The following is a 17,312-nucleotide window of genomic DNA, read 5'->3' as shown; positions in this document are numbered from 1 at the left end:
AGCTTCCACTTATGCACATTTATTCACTAAAAATAATAATTCCACCTTGACCACTCACTTCACTCCCCTTGTTTCCATTTGACTGGAAATTGCATCCAAAAGCAGCACATCGTGGCATTTTACTTCGCGAGTTTAGGCAGCAATAAGCAATTGTTGAACACGCTACACATTTGGAAAGATCCCAATGACGTCATCACTGCGAGCCCGCAAACCATGGCGCCAACTAACGGTCAAAATATGTAGTAAATATTATAAAAGATTCCCATTGATTTAACATTTTATGTGTTCCTAACAACATTTATTTAACATTTAACATTTATTATTTAAGGTAGAGGATCACTTTAACCTTAGGGACCCCTAAAAGTCAGCTTTACCGTAGTTTTCATAAGCATCAATTATTGTAAATTCCACACGATATATCATAAGCCTATCAGCCTGCACCACTTAAAATCCCATAATGCTTGATGAACTCGGGACTTACAACCCTGTCAGCGCTAGCCCTTGCATACCAACTTTGTCGTAGCACAATCTAGATGTCTCTTCTTTAAATCTGTCAAACTCCCCATGGTTAGCCATAAATCATACATCCGTAGATGTGCCAGTTTTTTTTTTCTGATAAAAAGTTAAGGTTTACCTGTAAATAACTGACCCTGTCAGCGCTAGCCCTAGCATAGCAGGTTTGTCATAGCACACTCTAGGTGTCTGTTCTTTAAATCTGTCAAAATACCAATGGTTACCATTTAAATTGTTCTCCTGTAGAGGTAACAAAGGTTTTCTCCTGATAAAAAGTTGACATGTACTTGTAAATAACTCACCCTGTCAGCGCTAGAACTAGCCGTACTACTATGGATTTAACATTATTAACATTCTGTTAAAGCGATCCATGGATAGAAAGACTTGTAGTTCTTAAAAGATGAATGTTAGTACAAGTTATAGAAATTTTATATTAAAACCCCTCTTAATGTTTTCGTTTTAATAAAATTTGAAAAATTTTCAATCAAAAAAAAAAAAAGTAGCCCGCCATTGTTGATGTCAATAATTACACAATGCTCATGGGTGCTTTAACCCGCAAAATCAGTTGCACCCAAGCGCCAGCAGAGGGCGTCAAAACTCCCAAAAAACAAAAGTAACAAGTTGGCATTGCACTGTGCTGTCATTTTAATCTGTTTGAGCGGGGCATGTGCGTTAATTGCGTCAAATATTTTAACGTGATTAATTTAAAAAATTAATTACCGCCCGTTAACGCGATAATTTTGACAGCCCTACAACTTATTTTTATAAATATACTTGTTGGTTAATTTTATTGCTGACGCTGCGTTTCGGGGTCATCAACATGATGTGCCGCCCCCCCCCCGCCCCGCCCCAAAAGTCAAATTCCGCCTATGGAGAGAAGTTAAAGCTGCAATGTTCAGAGTGACAGAAAAAAGTATGGACTTGGATATATGGCGGAAAACACTCAGGTGACTTGAAGTTCCGCTCTGAGACCCCCAATTTGGCCAACTTTCAAAATTGTCCGATATGCATGTGTGATACATCATTGGAAAGCTTAAAATTTGTTTTGGGGGAAGAAAAATTTTGACCAGGAGGGCATTTTTTTTTTTAAATACTTTTTAAACAGCAAAACCCTATCTGGAGGTGAGAGCACGCGAGAACAGAATTACAGACGCCATGACTTTAATGAAATATTATCGCGTACTTACTTTGTTTCGACCCAAAAACTCCATGTAGCATGTATCACTGAGTGTCAAGACACAGCTGTGAATGGCCACAGCTGGATTTTTTTTGTGATTTTATGGGTGAAACATGGTAATATAACAAGGGTCACGATGGAGAAATAGCAGACATCAAGGAGTGGTTGAGATTTTCTTTTTCGAATATTTACCCTTTTAAACTTTTTTTTCGACTTTTTTTTGTTTGAATCAATTATTTATCATCTAACATATCGGAGAAAATGCGACAGTAACAAAAAATAAGCGATAGTTATGAGGTAGATATCCATGACTTTTTTACAGACGCCATTTTTTTCATTGCGACATAATTTGTTTAAAAGTTTAAAATACGTGAGTGAATAATTTTTTTAAGTGTTTTTTTTTTTTAAACCGAAATATGAGGCATCAAAGAATGATTCTAAGCTATAAACGACATACATTTTGAATAATGAATTTAAATAATTACCTTCATTTTATGGCTGGGTTGAAACAAAAGCGGTTGCATGACGTCTGTAAACGGGGGTTTTCAGGGTAAAACGGACAAATTAAGAATAGTTTGGGGGCTTCATGTGCCATGAATCTGCTATGGCAGCATATGGACATATTGTTTTATCGAACACAAAAGTTGTTTTATCTTAAAATACAGCAGTTTCTTTTAAAGAGGGGAGGGGTGCAAGAGCAGAAACTGCTTTTTCAGTCTTGTCTGTGTTTTCCGCCATATACTAGCAAGGAAAGGTGTTACAAGTTACCCTTATCTCCTATTTCAACCAAGACGGTCCAACAAACCTGTTGCTGTCCTTGCCCACCGAAGTCACGGAAGGCACCCTGGTGTCAGTGTTCTGTTCGGTGGATAGCCTCCCGTTCTCCACCCTCACCTTGACCAGGACACCCAGGGACCAATCATCTGTGGTGTCTGTCGCCACATCTGCTGGCGAGGAGGTGACGAGCAACACCCTTACCTACAGTTTCAAGGCTACCTCTGCCACCGGTGGAATTTATGCCTGTGAGGCCTCCAACAGCCAGGGAACACAGAGCACGCAAAAGATTTTGGAAGTCAACTGTAAGTTTACTCACTGGTCACTAAACAAAACCAAGTCTTTTGTGACATACTTTACGACATCATGAATTCTTTTGTAGATCCTCCCAAAAATGTGATGGTGAAAGCCTTCCCTTCTCTGGTGGTGTCCGAAAACGAATATCTAACGCTGGAGTGCGTCGCCGACTCAAACCCGCCCACCGACATGGTGACGTGGTGGAAGGCAATCAACTCCACGCAGAAGATCTTGGCCGAGGGACGAACGTTAAATGTGGCGGCTGCTGATGTAGGTTTCTATGGCTGCACCGCTGGTAACAACTTAGGCTTAGCGAGGTCACCTGAAGTTGAAGTCAAGATCCAGAGTGAGTGTACAAGTATTGAATTCATGTTCATGATTTGTGAATTTAAAAAAATATCATATAATATTTCATAAGCTAATTTCTGTCATGTACTTTTCAGCCCCTCCCATTGGAAGTGGCAAAGGTGGGTGGAGCTGCCAAAGTTTAAACCAAAAAATTGAGCCAACTTCAGGTTGAAACTATGATGTCATCAACCCCCATCTTACACAGAGTCTGCAAACTTTTTTTCCTGGGTTTGCAATATAATACAGTACATGGGCGCTTTTATTTCCTATACAAAAATTCCACACCAGGGGTCGCGTTAACCGAATATTTTCCGTCGTTGACCGTTTTTTTTTAAACGGTGAAAAAACTGAAGTCCGTCCGTCATTTTGACAGGTTGTAATTCACACCCCAGACCACAGGGTGGCGAGTGAGCATATTAATTAGCTATTGTCTCTCTTAATGCATGACGTCGTTGGCTACTCTGTCAGAATATTGTAGCACCACCGGGGTCTGGCGGCGGCACCGTGATTGACACATCAACGCGAGATTCTTATTGGTGCACCCGGTGTGCCAGCGCGTCATCCAATTGGTGGACTAGATTGCCGCCTGTGTATAGACCCCAATCACATGACGTCACAACTCTGCCCCCCTGACTGGAGCCGTCATACTGTAGGTCAGCTCGTCGTGTTTACACATTACCGCTACGTACAGTGCCTTGCAAAAGTATTCGGCCCCCTTGAACCTTGCAACCTTTCGCCACATTTCAGGCTTCAGACATAAAGATATAAAATTTTATTTTTTTGTCAAGAATCAACAACAAATGGGACACAGTCGTGAAGTGGAACAAAATTTATTGGATAATTTAAACTTTTTTAACAAATAAAAAACTGAAAAGTGGGGCGTGCAATATTATTCGGCCCCCTTGCCATTCTAACACCTGGATACGTTTATTTTTTAACCATTCCATTGTAGATTTGGCTTTATGTTTTGGATCATTGTCCTGTTGGAAGATAAATCTCCGTTCCAGTCTCAGGTCTTGTGCAGATACCAACAGGTTTTCTTCCAGAATGTTCCTGTATTTGGCTGCATCCATCTTCCCGTCAATTTTAACCATCTTCCCTGTCCCTGCTGAAGAAAAGCAGGCCCAAACCATGATGCTGCCACCACCATGTTTGACAGTGGGGATGGTGTGTTCAGGGTGATGAGCTGTGTTGCTTTTACGCCAAACATATCGTTTTGCATTGTGGCCAAAAAGTTTAATTTTGGTTTCATCTGACCAGAGCACCTTCTTCCACACGTTTGGTGTGTCTCCCAGGTGGCTTGTGACTTTTTATGGATATCTTTGAGAAATGGCTTTCTTCTTGCCACTCTTCCATAAAGGCCAGATTTGTGCAGTGTACGACTGATTGTTGTCCTATGGACAGACTCTCCCACCTCAGCTGTAGATCTCTGCAGTTCATCCAGAGTGATCATGGGCCTCTTGACTGCATCTCTGATCAGTTTTCTCCTTGTTTGAGAAGAAAGTTTGGAAGGACGGCCGGGTCTTGGTAGATTTGCAGTGGTCTGATGCTCCTTCTGTTTCAATATGATGGCTTGCACAGTGCTCCTTGAGATGTTTAAAGCTTGGGAAATCTTTTTGTATCCAAATCCGGCTTTAAACTTCTCCACAACAGTATCTCGGACCTGCCTGGTGTGTTCCTTGGTTTTCATAATGCTCTCTGCACTTTAAACAGAACCCTGAGACTATCACAGATCAGGTGCATTTATACGGAGACTTGATTACACACAGGTGGATTCTATTTATCACCATCGGTCATTTAGGACAACATTGGGTCATTCAGAGATCCTCACTGAACTTCTGGAGTGAGTTTGCTGCACTGAAAGTAAAGAGGCCGAATAATGTTGCACGCCCCACTTTTCAGTTTATTTGTTAAAAAAGTTTAAATTATCCAATAAATGTTGTTCCACTTCACGATTGTGTCCCACTTGTTGTTGATTCTTGACAAAAAAATTAAATTTCATATCTTTATGTTTGAAGCCTGAAATGTGGCGAAAGGTTGCAAGATTCAAGGGGGCCGAATACTTTGCAAGGCACTGTACATGCCTCCTATTACGGCGTGTTTTTCTGCTCGTTAACATCAATAATCAAAATGGTGAAGGCGTGTGTGGCGGTTGGTTGCAGTAACAGAGAAGATAGACGGAGAGACTTGAAGTTCTACCGTATTCTGAGAGACCCGAAGAGGAGAGCGAGATTGACTGCTGTAATTTGACAAGAAATATGGGCACCAAACGATCACCACAGACTATGTAGTAGTCATTTTATATCTGGTAAGATGCATTTAATATATATTTAGAAGATTTTGGGCTGACAACCACAATTAAGATCATTGTGTGACGTTGGTGATTGGGGTCTATATAGTTGCCTCTTTTTCTTTGGGGGTGGAGTTGTTGTTTTGTTGGTGTTGTTGGCGGTAAGCAGAGTAAAAAGAGGGAGAAAAATACCATGACTTCCTTGTCTAATTTTTCGCCGCCAAGCAAGCATTACTATATTAATTAAAAATGAATGAAAACTAAATACTATTGAATATGTCATCATTATCATTTTAAAAATTTAAGTGACGGGTAAAAATAGATTATGACCGGATTTTTATGACCTTGTCAGTCAAAATGACAGACAACGAAAATGTCTAGCGCAACCTCTGCTCCACACACACTGTAGGTGAACTACAAAAACTCCCAACACACACTGTAGGTGAACTAGAACGTTGTCTTTGTAGTAGCCTAGTAGCAGTGCGTAAACTATCCAGCATGCATGTGTACGACCATTGTATACGCCTTGATTGAAGAAAAGACGCGAGCAAGACAAATTTAGACCGAAACGGCTGTTTTTGGATGGAAAAAAACTAAAAATCGTCAGCACCCCCTGCTTTGAACCTCCATCGCCCATGGATGGCGAACAAATCAGGCTGTAAGGAGTAGTCAGACGCAGGAGAAAATTTGAATTGGCTTTACTGTGGTGATTTTTCTCTTGACAAGATATTTTTTTTGTAAAACTAAACAACAAAACATTGTGTCAAGTATATGAAATAGTTACAAAATACAGTAACAGTACAGTAATGAAATAATGTAACTAGGGCTGGCAAAATGATCGCGTTAACGGGCGGTAATTATTATTTTTTAAATTAATCACGTTAAAATATTTGACGCAATTAACGCACATGCTCCGCTCAAACAGATTAAAATGACAGTACAGTGTAATGTCTGCTTGTTACTTGTTTTTTGGTGTTTGGCGCCCTCTGCTGGCGCTTGGGTGCGACTGATTTTATGGGTTAGTATCATGAGTGAGCATGGTGTAATTATTGACATCAACAATGGCGAGCTACTAGTTTATTTTTTGATTGAAAATTTTACAAGTTTTGATAAAACTAAACCATTAAGAAGGGTTTTAATATAAAATTTCTAAAACTTGTACTAACATTATCTTTTAAGAACTACAAGTCTTTCTATTCATGGATCGCTTTAAGAGAATGTTAATAATGTTAATGCCATCTTGTTGATTTATTGTTACAATAAAGAAATACAGTACTTATGTACCGTATGTTGAATGTATATATCCGTCTTGTGTCTTATCTTTCCATTCCAACAATAATTTACAGAAAATTATGGCATATTTAATAGATGGTTTGAATTGCGATTAAATACGACTAATTTTTAAGCTGTAATTAACTCGATTAAAAATTTTAATCGTTTGACGGCCCTAAATGTAACCACATTTTACCACAAATGCAAACAAAATGAAATGGACACATCCCCAATACACGCTCATGAATATAAAACAAAGGACTATAAAGACTAGTATAACTTACAAGCAATGCTTTTTATAAGGCACAAACAACGTTGTGATTGCAAGAACTGCAATGGTACACTGGCTGCAGACGTGAGCTCGTCCATTTAGCTCTTTCTCTTCGCAATGAGCTCTCCTCGACACATGTTTACGACAACAAAGAGCTGGAACTTTTCAAAACTAAGCACACCTGTCCCCGGGGGGGTCAAAACAGCAGAAACATAGGTAGAGGCAATAAGTGGACATGGCAGCACTGCCATATTAAGCATATTGGCCCAAAACAGATAATGAAAAACCGATGTCGATACTAAATTTGAATCTAAATACTGTATCATATTTTTTTATATGCTTTATATGCTTTATATGCTTTATTTTACTAACCTGAAATTTCCCCACACAGAGTGGATCCTATTGTACATTATTCCTGCCTTGGTTGTGCTCTTAGTCATGGCGATTGTTTTCGCGGTCTTCAGGTAACGCCCTAAGCCCTAAACTACTTGTCATTTTAATTTAAACTACTTGTGTTTTTTAATTTGTGTGTTTTCTCACACAAACAGGAAGATGAAATCAAATCGCCCAAGACATCAGGACTCGCATTCGCAGACTTCGGTGAACGTCTTTGTCGACCTCCCAACCTGTAGGTCCGGTGTCCAAAAAACGTGAGACGATGTCTTCCTTCACCACAAGTCATTTATTGTTGGATAGCAGACGGCAGGACAACTTCTTGGAGGATATTTTTAGGCTTTTTTCAACTGTATCCGTTTGCTTCTTGAAAGACGTGTCTAGAAATGTGGCACCAACAAATGACATACAGTATTTCTCAATATCTCCCAGATATGACTTCAATATTTTCCGTTAGGTGCTTGTGCTTAAAACTCATTGGGCAATTTACAAGCTTCTGCTAGCTTCTACTGGACGCTTCGTTGATGGGGCTGTGGTTGAGGTTAAGATTAGTGATCGCTATAGACCACTTGCCGGTGACACTGAGGGCGTACGTAGGTTTGCATCGGGACGGGAGGGACATACAGTGCCTTGCAAAAGTATTCGGCCCCCTTGAACCTTGCAACCTTTCGCCACATTTCAGGCTTCAAACATAAAGATATAAAATTTTTATTTTTTGTCTAGAATCAACAACACGTGGGACACAATCATGAAGTGGAACAAAATTTGTTGGATAATCTAAACTTTTTTAACAAATAAACTGAAAAGTGGGGCGTGCAATATTATTCGGCCCCCTTGCGTTAATACTTTGTAGCGCCACCTTTTGCTCCAATTACAGCTGCAAGTCGCTTGGGGTATGTTTTGTATCAGTTTTGCACATCGAGAGACTGACATTCTTGCCCATTCTTCCTTGCAAAACAGCTCGAGCTCAGTGAGGTTGGATGGAGAGTGTTTGTGAACAGCAGTCTTCAACCTATTTCCACAGATTCTCGATTGGATTCAGGTCTGGACTTTGACTTGGCCATTCTAACACCTGGATATGTTTATTTTTGAACCATTCCATTGTAGATTTGGCTTTGTTTTGGATCATTGTCCTGTTGGAAGATAAATGTCCGTCCCAGTCTCAGGTCTTGTGCAGATACCAACAGGTTTTCTTCCAGAATGTTCCTGCATTTGGATGCATCCATCTTCCCGTCAATTTTAACCATCTTCCCTGTCCCTGCTGAAGAAAAGCAGGCCCAAACCATGATGCTGCCACCACCATGTTTGACAGTGGGGATGGTGTGTTCAGGGTGATGAGCTGTGTTGCTTTTACACCAAACATACTGTTTTGCATTGTGGCCAAAAAGTTCAATTTTGGTTTCATCTGACCAGAGCACCTTCTTCCACATGTTTGGTGTGTTTCCCAGCTTGTGGCAAACTTTAAACGAGACTTTTTTATGGATATCTTTGAGAAATGGCTTTCTTCTTGCCACTCTTCCATAAAGGCCAGATTTGTGCAGTGTACGACTGATTGTTGTCCTATGGACAGACTCTCCCACCTCAGCTGTAGATCTCTGCAGTTCATCCAGAGTGATCATGGGCCTCTTGGCTGCATCTCTGATCAGTTTTCTCCTTGTTTGAGAAGAAAGTTTGGAAGGACGGCCGGGTCTTGGTAGATTTGCAGTGGTCTGATGCTCCTTCCATTTCAATATGATGGCTTGCACAGTGCTCCTTGATGTTTAAAGCTTGGGAAATCTTTTTGTATCCAAATCCGGCTTTAAACTTATCCACAACAGTATCTCGGACCTGCCTGGTGTGTTCATTGGTTTTCATAATGCTCTCTGCACTTTAAACAGAACCCTGAGACTATCACAGAGCAGGTGCATTTATACGGAGACTTGATTACACACAGTTGGATTCTATTTATCATCATCGGTCATTTAGGACAACATTGGATCATTCAGAGATCGTCACTGAACTTCTGGAGTGAGTTTGCTGCACTGAAAGTAAAGGGGCCGAATAATATTGCATGCCCCACTTTTCAGTTTTTTATTTGTTAAAAAAGTTTGAATTATCCAATAAATGTTGTTCCACATCACGATTGTGTCCCACTTGTTGATTCTTGACAAAAAAAATTAATTTCATATCTTTATGTTTGAAGCCTGAAATGTGGCGAAAGGTTGCAAGATTCAAGGGGGCCGAATACTTTTGCAAGGCACTGTAACACTACCAACTTTTTAGGATGCTCAAATTGTCCCCACCAACTTTTAAGCAACCTGATTTGCATTATACCTGCATTGTACCCAATCCGTTTGGTTTTATTAATGTCCCGCCCCCAGCAAAAAATGTACATGCAGGTTATGCTGTAATAGCCTCCCTACCAATGTTGAGGACAAACCTACGCCCTTAAGATAAGGGCTATTTAAAAACTTGTGTATGGGTTAATGTTAAGATTTTTTTTTGTCCTTCCACAGAGCTACCAAACATGTTGACAATATATCCACTACGCCCTCTGCTGGATCAGTGGAGCAAAACATGCTCACTTTTCGTTCTGCTGATCAGGTGAGATTAAAATCCTGTAACATTGTAGTAGTGAATCGCATCTCAAAACGCTGGTGCTCTAGACATGCAGTAATAACGATAAAGAAAAAAACATTAACACAACAGAGGAAGACCAGAATTCCACTTACCTGCATCCACTTCAGGTACACTTCGAGCGCCAGCAAACAAGGGAGACAACAGTTGACAACGACGAAGAAAACGCCATTTTGTGGTTCTCAATCTGACTGTATACTTGGAACATCCGCACGACTCAATGTGCCTTTATCAAGTCTTAATGTTAATAATATATACAATAAATGTTTGTTTTTTCGCCCACTTGTGTAAATAACTAGTAGGTACTACCCATAAGCGGATTTTAAGGGGGTGCCAGCGGGGTCAGCCCCCCCCCCCCCCCGTGGGCGAAAAGTGTCATTGCATGTAATTGACTTTCCTATATATATAAAAGTTGTAAAGCAATAAAACTACAACAAAAATAAATGAAATGAACAAAAAATATATTTTTATAATGGGTCAAAATTATTTTTCGAACAGATCATGTGACTAGCAAGGTAGACGGTAATTTGCTTTGCATATAATTTTCACACACAAAAAAATTAGGGGAGGGCAATTTTATTTTTCAAATCATTTTTTCTTTGATTGAAAATACTTTTTTAAATCTTTGAAGAAACTTTTTTGGGGGGATTCAATGATTTAGACACAAAGGTCCTACCCATAATCTGGCCTAAACAAAAAAGGATTGCTTCAAAAAAAACTTTTTAGTGTTCAAATGCAAAATTTTCAATCCCAAGTATTTTTTCGCATTCAAAAACTTTTTCCATGATTGAAATTGTTCTTTTTTTGGATTGATATTTCTTTTTGAAAATGTTTTTTTGGAAGCAATTTTTAAAAAAATTTTTTGATTGAATAATAAAGACAAAAATGACCTAGCTTAAATGTGGCCCAAACAAGAATCAACATTACTTCAATAAAAAAAAAAAAAAAAACGACTTCAATCCCCCCCCAAGAAAATCAAAGAAAAATAGCTTTTACATGCTTTTTTTTTTTTTTTTTTTTTTTTTTTTTTTTAGATTTTTTTAGTTTTAAATTTATTTTTGCATTCAAACACTTTTTTTTTTCTTTTTTTTTTTTTCGATTGACGCGACTTTTTTTGGGGGGGGGGTTGAAAATATATATTTTGATTGAAGCAACTTTTTTTTTTTTTTAAATTGAAGCAACTTTTTTTTTTGATTGAATAATAAAGACACAAATGTACCTTCATATGGCTCCGCCCAGAGGATACAATTTTTGACTGGGGTAACTACATTGGCAAGGCAAGGCAAGGCAAGGCAAATTTATTTATATAGCACAATTCAACACAAGGCAATTCAAAGTGCTTTACATCACATGAAAACCATAAAAATCACATTTAAATCAACACAGCGTAAAAACCAAGACAAAAGATCGCATTTAATCACAGAATAAAAATAAATAAATGAAAATAAAACAAAAATAGAAATAAAGCAAAAACTACTACTAATAATAATCATTGAAATCAGCAATGGAGATAAGCACAAGAGGAATAGAAGGCAGGTAGATTGAAATATATAGACAGTTATGGATATGCAGTGCTAAACAAAAGCGTTTTTAGCCCTGATTTAAAGGAGCTAACGGTTTGAGCATACTTCAGACGTTCGGGTAACTTGTTCCAGAGGTGAGGAGCATAATAACTAAATGCTGCCTCACCCTGCTTGGTTCTTGTTCTTGGAACATGCAGAAGACCCGTTCCAGACGACCTTAGGGGTCTAGATGTCTCATAGGAATCTAACAAGTCAAGCATGTATTTTGGTCCAAGGCCATTAAGTGTTTTGTAGACGAGCAGTAGTATTTTATAGTCTATCCTTTGACTCACTGGAAGCCAGTGTAGCGATTTCAAAACCGGTGTAATGTGGTCCAGCTTCCTTGTATTTGTGAGGACTCTGGCTGCAGCATTCTGTACTAGCTGCAGCTTCCTGACTGATTTTTTATCAAGACCTGTAAATATACCGTTGCAGTAGTCCAATCTGCTGAAAATGAATGCATGCATAAGTTTTTCCATGTCTTGTTGAGTCAGAAGCCCCTTAATTCTGGTTATATTTTTTAGGTGGTAATAAGCGGATTTAGTGACGGACTTTAGATGGCTATCAAATTTTAGGTCTGAGTCAATAATTACGCCAAGGTTTCTGACTTGATTTGTAGCTGTAAGTGACATTGTGCTAAGTTGGCTGCTTATCTTTGACCTTTCCTTTTTTGGCCCAAAAATGATCACCTCTGTTTTCTCCACATTTAACAGGAGAAAATTCTGGCACATCCATTCATTGATTTGATGAATGCATTTACTCAGGGAGACTAAGGGACTATAATCATGTGGGGACACAGAAATGTACAGTTGTGTGTCATCTGCATAGGCGTGATAGGAGATGTCATACTGTTCCATTATCTGAGCTAACGGAAGCATATAGATGTTAAATAAGAGTGGTCCAAGAATTGACCCTTGAGGGACTCCACACGTGAATTTGGTTCGTTCTGACTGATAATTTCCGATTGACACAAAGAAATCCCTATCATGTAAATAGGATGTGAACCACTGAAGAATAGTGTCAGTAAGCCCTACCCACTGTTCCAATCTGCTGAGTAGTATGTTGTGATCAACCGTGTCAAATGCGGCGCTGAGATCCAATAGTAGCAGAACAGATGATTTGCCTGCATCGGTATTCCGACGAATATCATTTAGGACTTTGATAAGCACGGTCTCGGTACTGTGTTGTGGCCGAAATCCAGACTGAAATGAGTTAAAAAGATTGTTTTGGATCATAAAAGTCTGGATCTGTTCAAACACAACCCTTTCGATAATTTTCCCCAGGAATGTCAGATTTGATATTGGCCTGTAATTACTAATGGTTGAGGCATCCAGATTAGGTTTTTTTAGGAGAGGTTTTATTACTGCAGTTTTTAAAGTCTGAGGAAACTCTCCTGTTTGGAGGGAAGTATTTATAATCTGAAGTATGTCTGGGGCTATGCAATGAAAAACAGTTTTGAAAAAGTTTGAAGGAAGGATGTCAAGGCAGCATGTTGTGGGCTTTAGTTTCGACACAATTTCTGTTAAAGTGGCATAGTCCAAGAGGCTAAACTGTCTAAGATTGACGTGGGGGACATGTTGGGAGGCATTTAGTGTAACATTTGTTAATCCGGAGTTGCACACAGTCTGTCTAATCATTAGTACTTTGTGTGTAAAAAATGCTGCGAAATTATTACAGGACACCTCAGATGCCAATTCCTGAGGTATTGATGCTTGTGGGTTTGTCAGTTTGTCAACAACAGAAAATAGTGTGCGAGTATTGTTGGTGTTTCTACTAATGATCTCTGAAAAATATGATTGTCTAGCATTTTTCAGTTCCTGGTTGTATTTGCGAAGACTCTCTTTGTAGATATAAAAAACTAGGAGTTTGTTTTTTCGCCATCTGCGTTCTGCTCGTCTACAAACTTGCTTTTGTTTTATAGCTAGTATGGCATTTCTCCAGGGTGACCTCTTCTTTCTTGTTTTTGTCTTAATCGGGGCAATAGTGTCCATTACAGTCATCACACCGGAACTGAAACTATTTACAAGTTCTTCCACTGGAGCTATTGTAGGGGTTAATAATGAGGCATAGGCCTGTGTGAATAACGCACATGTGTTATCACTTATGTAACGCTTCCTAATAAACTCTGTTTCCCTTTTCAGAGGATGGACAGGGGTGGTCATTTTAAACATAATGCAGTAGTGATCAGACAGAGCAACATCATTCACTGTGACCTCAGAGATGTTAAGACCTTTGGATATTATTAAGTCCAGTATGTGCCCTCTGTTATGTGTTGGAACTGTGACATGCTGAGATAAACCAAATGTATCCAAAATATTTAAAAGCTCTCTAGCACATCCTTCTTCAGGATTATCAACATGAATGTTAAAGTCACCCACTAAAACAACACAATCAAAGTCCATGCACACAGAAGACAGTATTTTGGTAAACTCATCAAAAAACATTGTGTTATACTTCGGTGGTCTGTAAATTGTTACCAAGGCAGCTCTGCAAGGGCTTTTTAGCTGAATGACAATATACTCAAAGGAATCAAACTGACCACATGAAATATTCGTGCATTGAAAACTGTCCCTGATCAGACTGGCAACCCCACCTCCTTTCTTATGGGTTCTTGGCGCACTAAAGAAATTGAAGTTTGCGGGGGTTGCCTCGATCAGAACTGTCGAACTCTTATCTTGATCTAACCAAGTTTCTGTTAGGAACAACATGTCAAGGTTATGTTTGCAGATAAAATCATTAATTAAGAAAGATTTGCCAGCTAAAGATCTAATATTTAGCAGAGCCAATTGGAGATGCCAGACTGGATTCACTGGTGAGCTTTGGGAATGACATAATATGGTTAACAGGTTGGCAGAATTTGTTGAACGTTTTTTATTTCTCACCAGTCTAGCCCTTTTTTTGTTGTTTATCACCACTGGGATTGTTGAGCATACATACTGTACTCCATAAGGCCCCGGCTTTTGCTGGGACAGAAAAGTCTTTGTAATGTTGTCATTACATTACATTACATTACATTACATTGGCACAACACCGGCCGGTGTACCATATTCAATGGATGACGATCTTGGCAAAAAGTATCGCCTAAGCAGCCTGATTTAGAATTCACCTCATGAATGATGGGAAACAAAAAAACAAACTCATTGTCAACTTATTATTCTAAATATTCATACTATAAAGTTTAATTTTATTGCTGACACTGCGTTTCCGGGTCATCAACATGTTGTTCCCCCCCTGCCCCAAAACTAAGTCAAACTAGGCCTATAGGTACTACCCGTAACAAGAGCAAAATGTTAAAGTAAAATTTATCATGAAAAATGAAATGGTGGCATCCGACCAAGAGGAGACAGTAAAAATACAACCCTATATGTAAAATTGATGACAAGAACTGAATATTGTTGAAGTTCAGTGTTTTTAAACCACTGTGCCATGGCGTAGTACTTTCACCTAATTCATGTAAAAATGTTTTTGGAAAATAAATCTGCAAATGCGCAAAATCTGGTGTCTGCCGTCAAGGTAATCATGCAATACTCTTCTATATCAGTAGGTGTCAATAGGTAGCTAATTACTTTGTTTAGTGGTGTTTTTCAACCGGTGTGCTGCAGGACACTAATGTGCCGTGAGAGATCGTCACGTGTTCCGCGAGAAGTGGGGAGAACAAGTATTTGATAACACTGCCAATTTTGCTGGTTTCCCCACTTGCAAAGCATGTTGAGGTCTGCAATTTGTATCATAAGTTCTCTTCAGCTGTGAGGGATGGAATCTAATACAAAAAAACAGAAAATCACATTGTATGATTTTTAAATAATTTGCATTTAATTGCATAATTAAGTATTTCATACATCACAAAAATCGAACTTAATATTTGGTACAGAAACCTTTGTTTGCTATTACTGATACCAAACGTTCAAAGTAGGGCTGTCAAAATTATCGCGTTAACGCGCGGTAATTAATTTTTAAAATTAATCACGTTAAAATATTTGACGCAATTAACGCACATGTCCGGCTCAGAAAGTATTCTGCCTTTTGGTAAGTTTTACAGCAAGGCTTTTTGCGCTGTCCAACAGCGAACTCTTGTGGTCGCTTTGCGACATGGTTTGTTAATTTTCTTTTCTTCATTATGGCTGCACGACGTCTCGGGCTGATAATGTTGTGCTTATATGATCCTTGGACAAGATTTGTCCGTAAGTATGGTTGTTGTAAAGAATGTACATATTATGTTAGCAAGCGAAATGTTATATTTTTTGTATGAGACACTTTTTGTTTATATTTAGTGAACCTGTATAGCGTGCTAAGCTAACGTTGTTGCTAATGCAATGCTTGTGTACTTTTTTTTTTGTAGTTTTACGACGGTCTAAAGAGGACAATGGTTTGAGGCCATTTTATTAATAAATCAGATGAAAAAGAAAGAAGTCTAATTATTAAGGCGTCGTTCACTAGCTGTCTAGCTTTGGAAAAAGTAGACGCTTCGGAGTGAGGACAGCATAGACAGATTTAAATGACAGTAGAGTGAAATGCCCACTACAGTCCTTATGTACCGTATGTTGAATGTATATATATCCATCTTGTCTTATCTTTCCATTCCAACAATTTATTTTACAGAATATACAGGACTGTCTCAGATAATTAGAATATTGTGATAAAGTTCTTTACTTTCTGTAATGCAATTAAAAAAACGAAAATGGCATACATTCTGGATTCATTACACATCAACTGAACTATTTCAAGCCTTTTATTATTTTAATATTGCTGAATTTGGCTTACAGCTTAAGAAAACTCAAAAATCCTATCTCAAAATATTAGAATATCATGAAAAAGTATACAAGTAGGCTATTCAACTAATCACCTGAATCATCTAACTCGAAACACCTGCGAGGGTTTCCTGAGCCTTAAAAACACTCAGCTTGGTTCAGTAAACTAAATCACAAGTATGGGGAAGACTGCTGATCTGACTGCTGTCCAGAGGACCATCATTGATACCCTCCAACAGGAGGGTAAGACACAAAAAGAAATTTCTCAAAGAGCAGGCTGTTCACAGAGTGCAGTTTCAAAGCATATCCACAAAAAGTCTGTTGGAAGGGAAAAATGTGGCCGGAAACGCTGCACAACCAAGAGAGATGACCGCAGCCTTAACAAAATTGTGAAGAAGAGCCGCTTCCAGAATTTGGGGGAGCTTCAAAGACAGTGGGCTGAAGCTGGAGTCCAGGTATCAAAAGCCACAGTTCACAGACGTGTCCGGGAAATGGGCTACAATAGCCGTATTCCCATGGTCAAGCCACTTCTGAACTCAAGACAACGGAAGAAGCGTCTGACTTGGGCTATGGAGAAGAAGCACTGGACAGTTGCAGAGTGGTCCAAAGTCCTCTTTTCAGACGAAAGCAAGTTTTGCATTTCATTTGGAAGTCAAGGCGCCAGAGTCTGGAGAAAGGCTGGAGAGGAGCAAAATCCAAGTTGCTTGAAATCCAGTGTGAAGTTCCCACAGTCAGCAATGGTTTGGGGAGCCATGTCAGCTGCTGGTGTTGGTCCACTGTGTTTCATCAAGTCCAGAGTAAATGCAACTGTGTACCAAGAGATTTTAGAGCACTACATGCTTCCATCTGCTGAAAAGCTCTATGGAGATGAGGATTTCATTTTCCAGCATGATCTGGCACCTGCCCACAGTGCCAAAACCACCAGTAACTGGTGCACTGACCATGGCATCACTGTCCTTGATTGGTCTGCTAATTCCCCTGACCTGAACCCCATCGAGAATTTGTGGGGTATAGTTAAGAAGAAGATGAAAGACACCAGACCTACAAATGC

General features: G+C 39.1%; 1 protein-coding gene across 3 annotated transcripts in view; it reads left to right on the top strand.

The window, feature by feature from the left end:
- The window catches only part of LOC130914356 (hemicentin-1-like), a 38,353-nt gene extending 27,469 nt beyond the window's left edge, over positions 1-10,884 (top strand). The window contains exons 8-14 of one of the 3 annotated variants that reach the window (XM_057833461.1): positions 2,482-2,769; positions 2,847-3,107; positions 3,205-3,228; positions 7,334-7,406; positions 7,491-7,592; positions 9,831-9,918; positions 10,024-10,884. In XM_057833461.1, coding sequence (XP_057689444.1) covers positions 2,482-2,769; positions 2,847-3,107; positions 3,205-3,228; positions 7,334-7,406; positions 7,491-7,592; positions 9,831-9,918; positions 10,024-10,242 — 1,055 coding nt within the window. In that variant the 3' untranslated portion in view covers positions 10,243-10,884. Of the gene's footprint in view, positions 1-2,481; positions 2,770-2,846; positions 3,108-3,204; positions 3,229-5,271; positions 5,418-7,333; positions 7,407-7,490; positions 7,593-9,830; positions 9,919-10,023 lie in introns of those variants that run through there. The other 2 variants (XM_057833462.1, XR_009062894.1) reach the window with 2 other exon arrangements.
- Positions 10,885-17,312: the final 6,428 nt, after the last annotated feature.

The sequence above is a fragment of the Corythoichthys intestinalis genome, chromosome 4 (assembly GCF_030265065.1).
Source record: "Corythoichthys intestinalis isolate RoL2023-P3 chromosome 4, ASM3026506v1, whole genome shotgun sequence".
Classification (NCBI taxonomy): Eukaryota; Metazoa; Chordata; class Actinopteri; order Syngnathiformes; family Syngnathidae; genus Corythoichthys; species Corythoichthys intestinalis.
The sequence above is the reverse complement of the archived record's forward strand: the minus strand, read 5'-3'. Positions and strand labels throughout refer to the sequence as shown.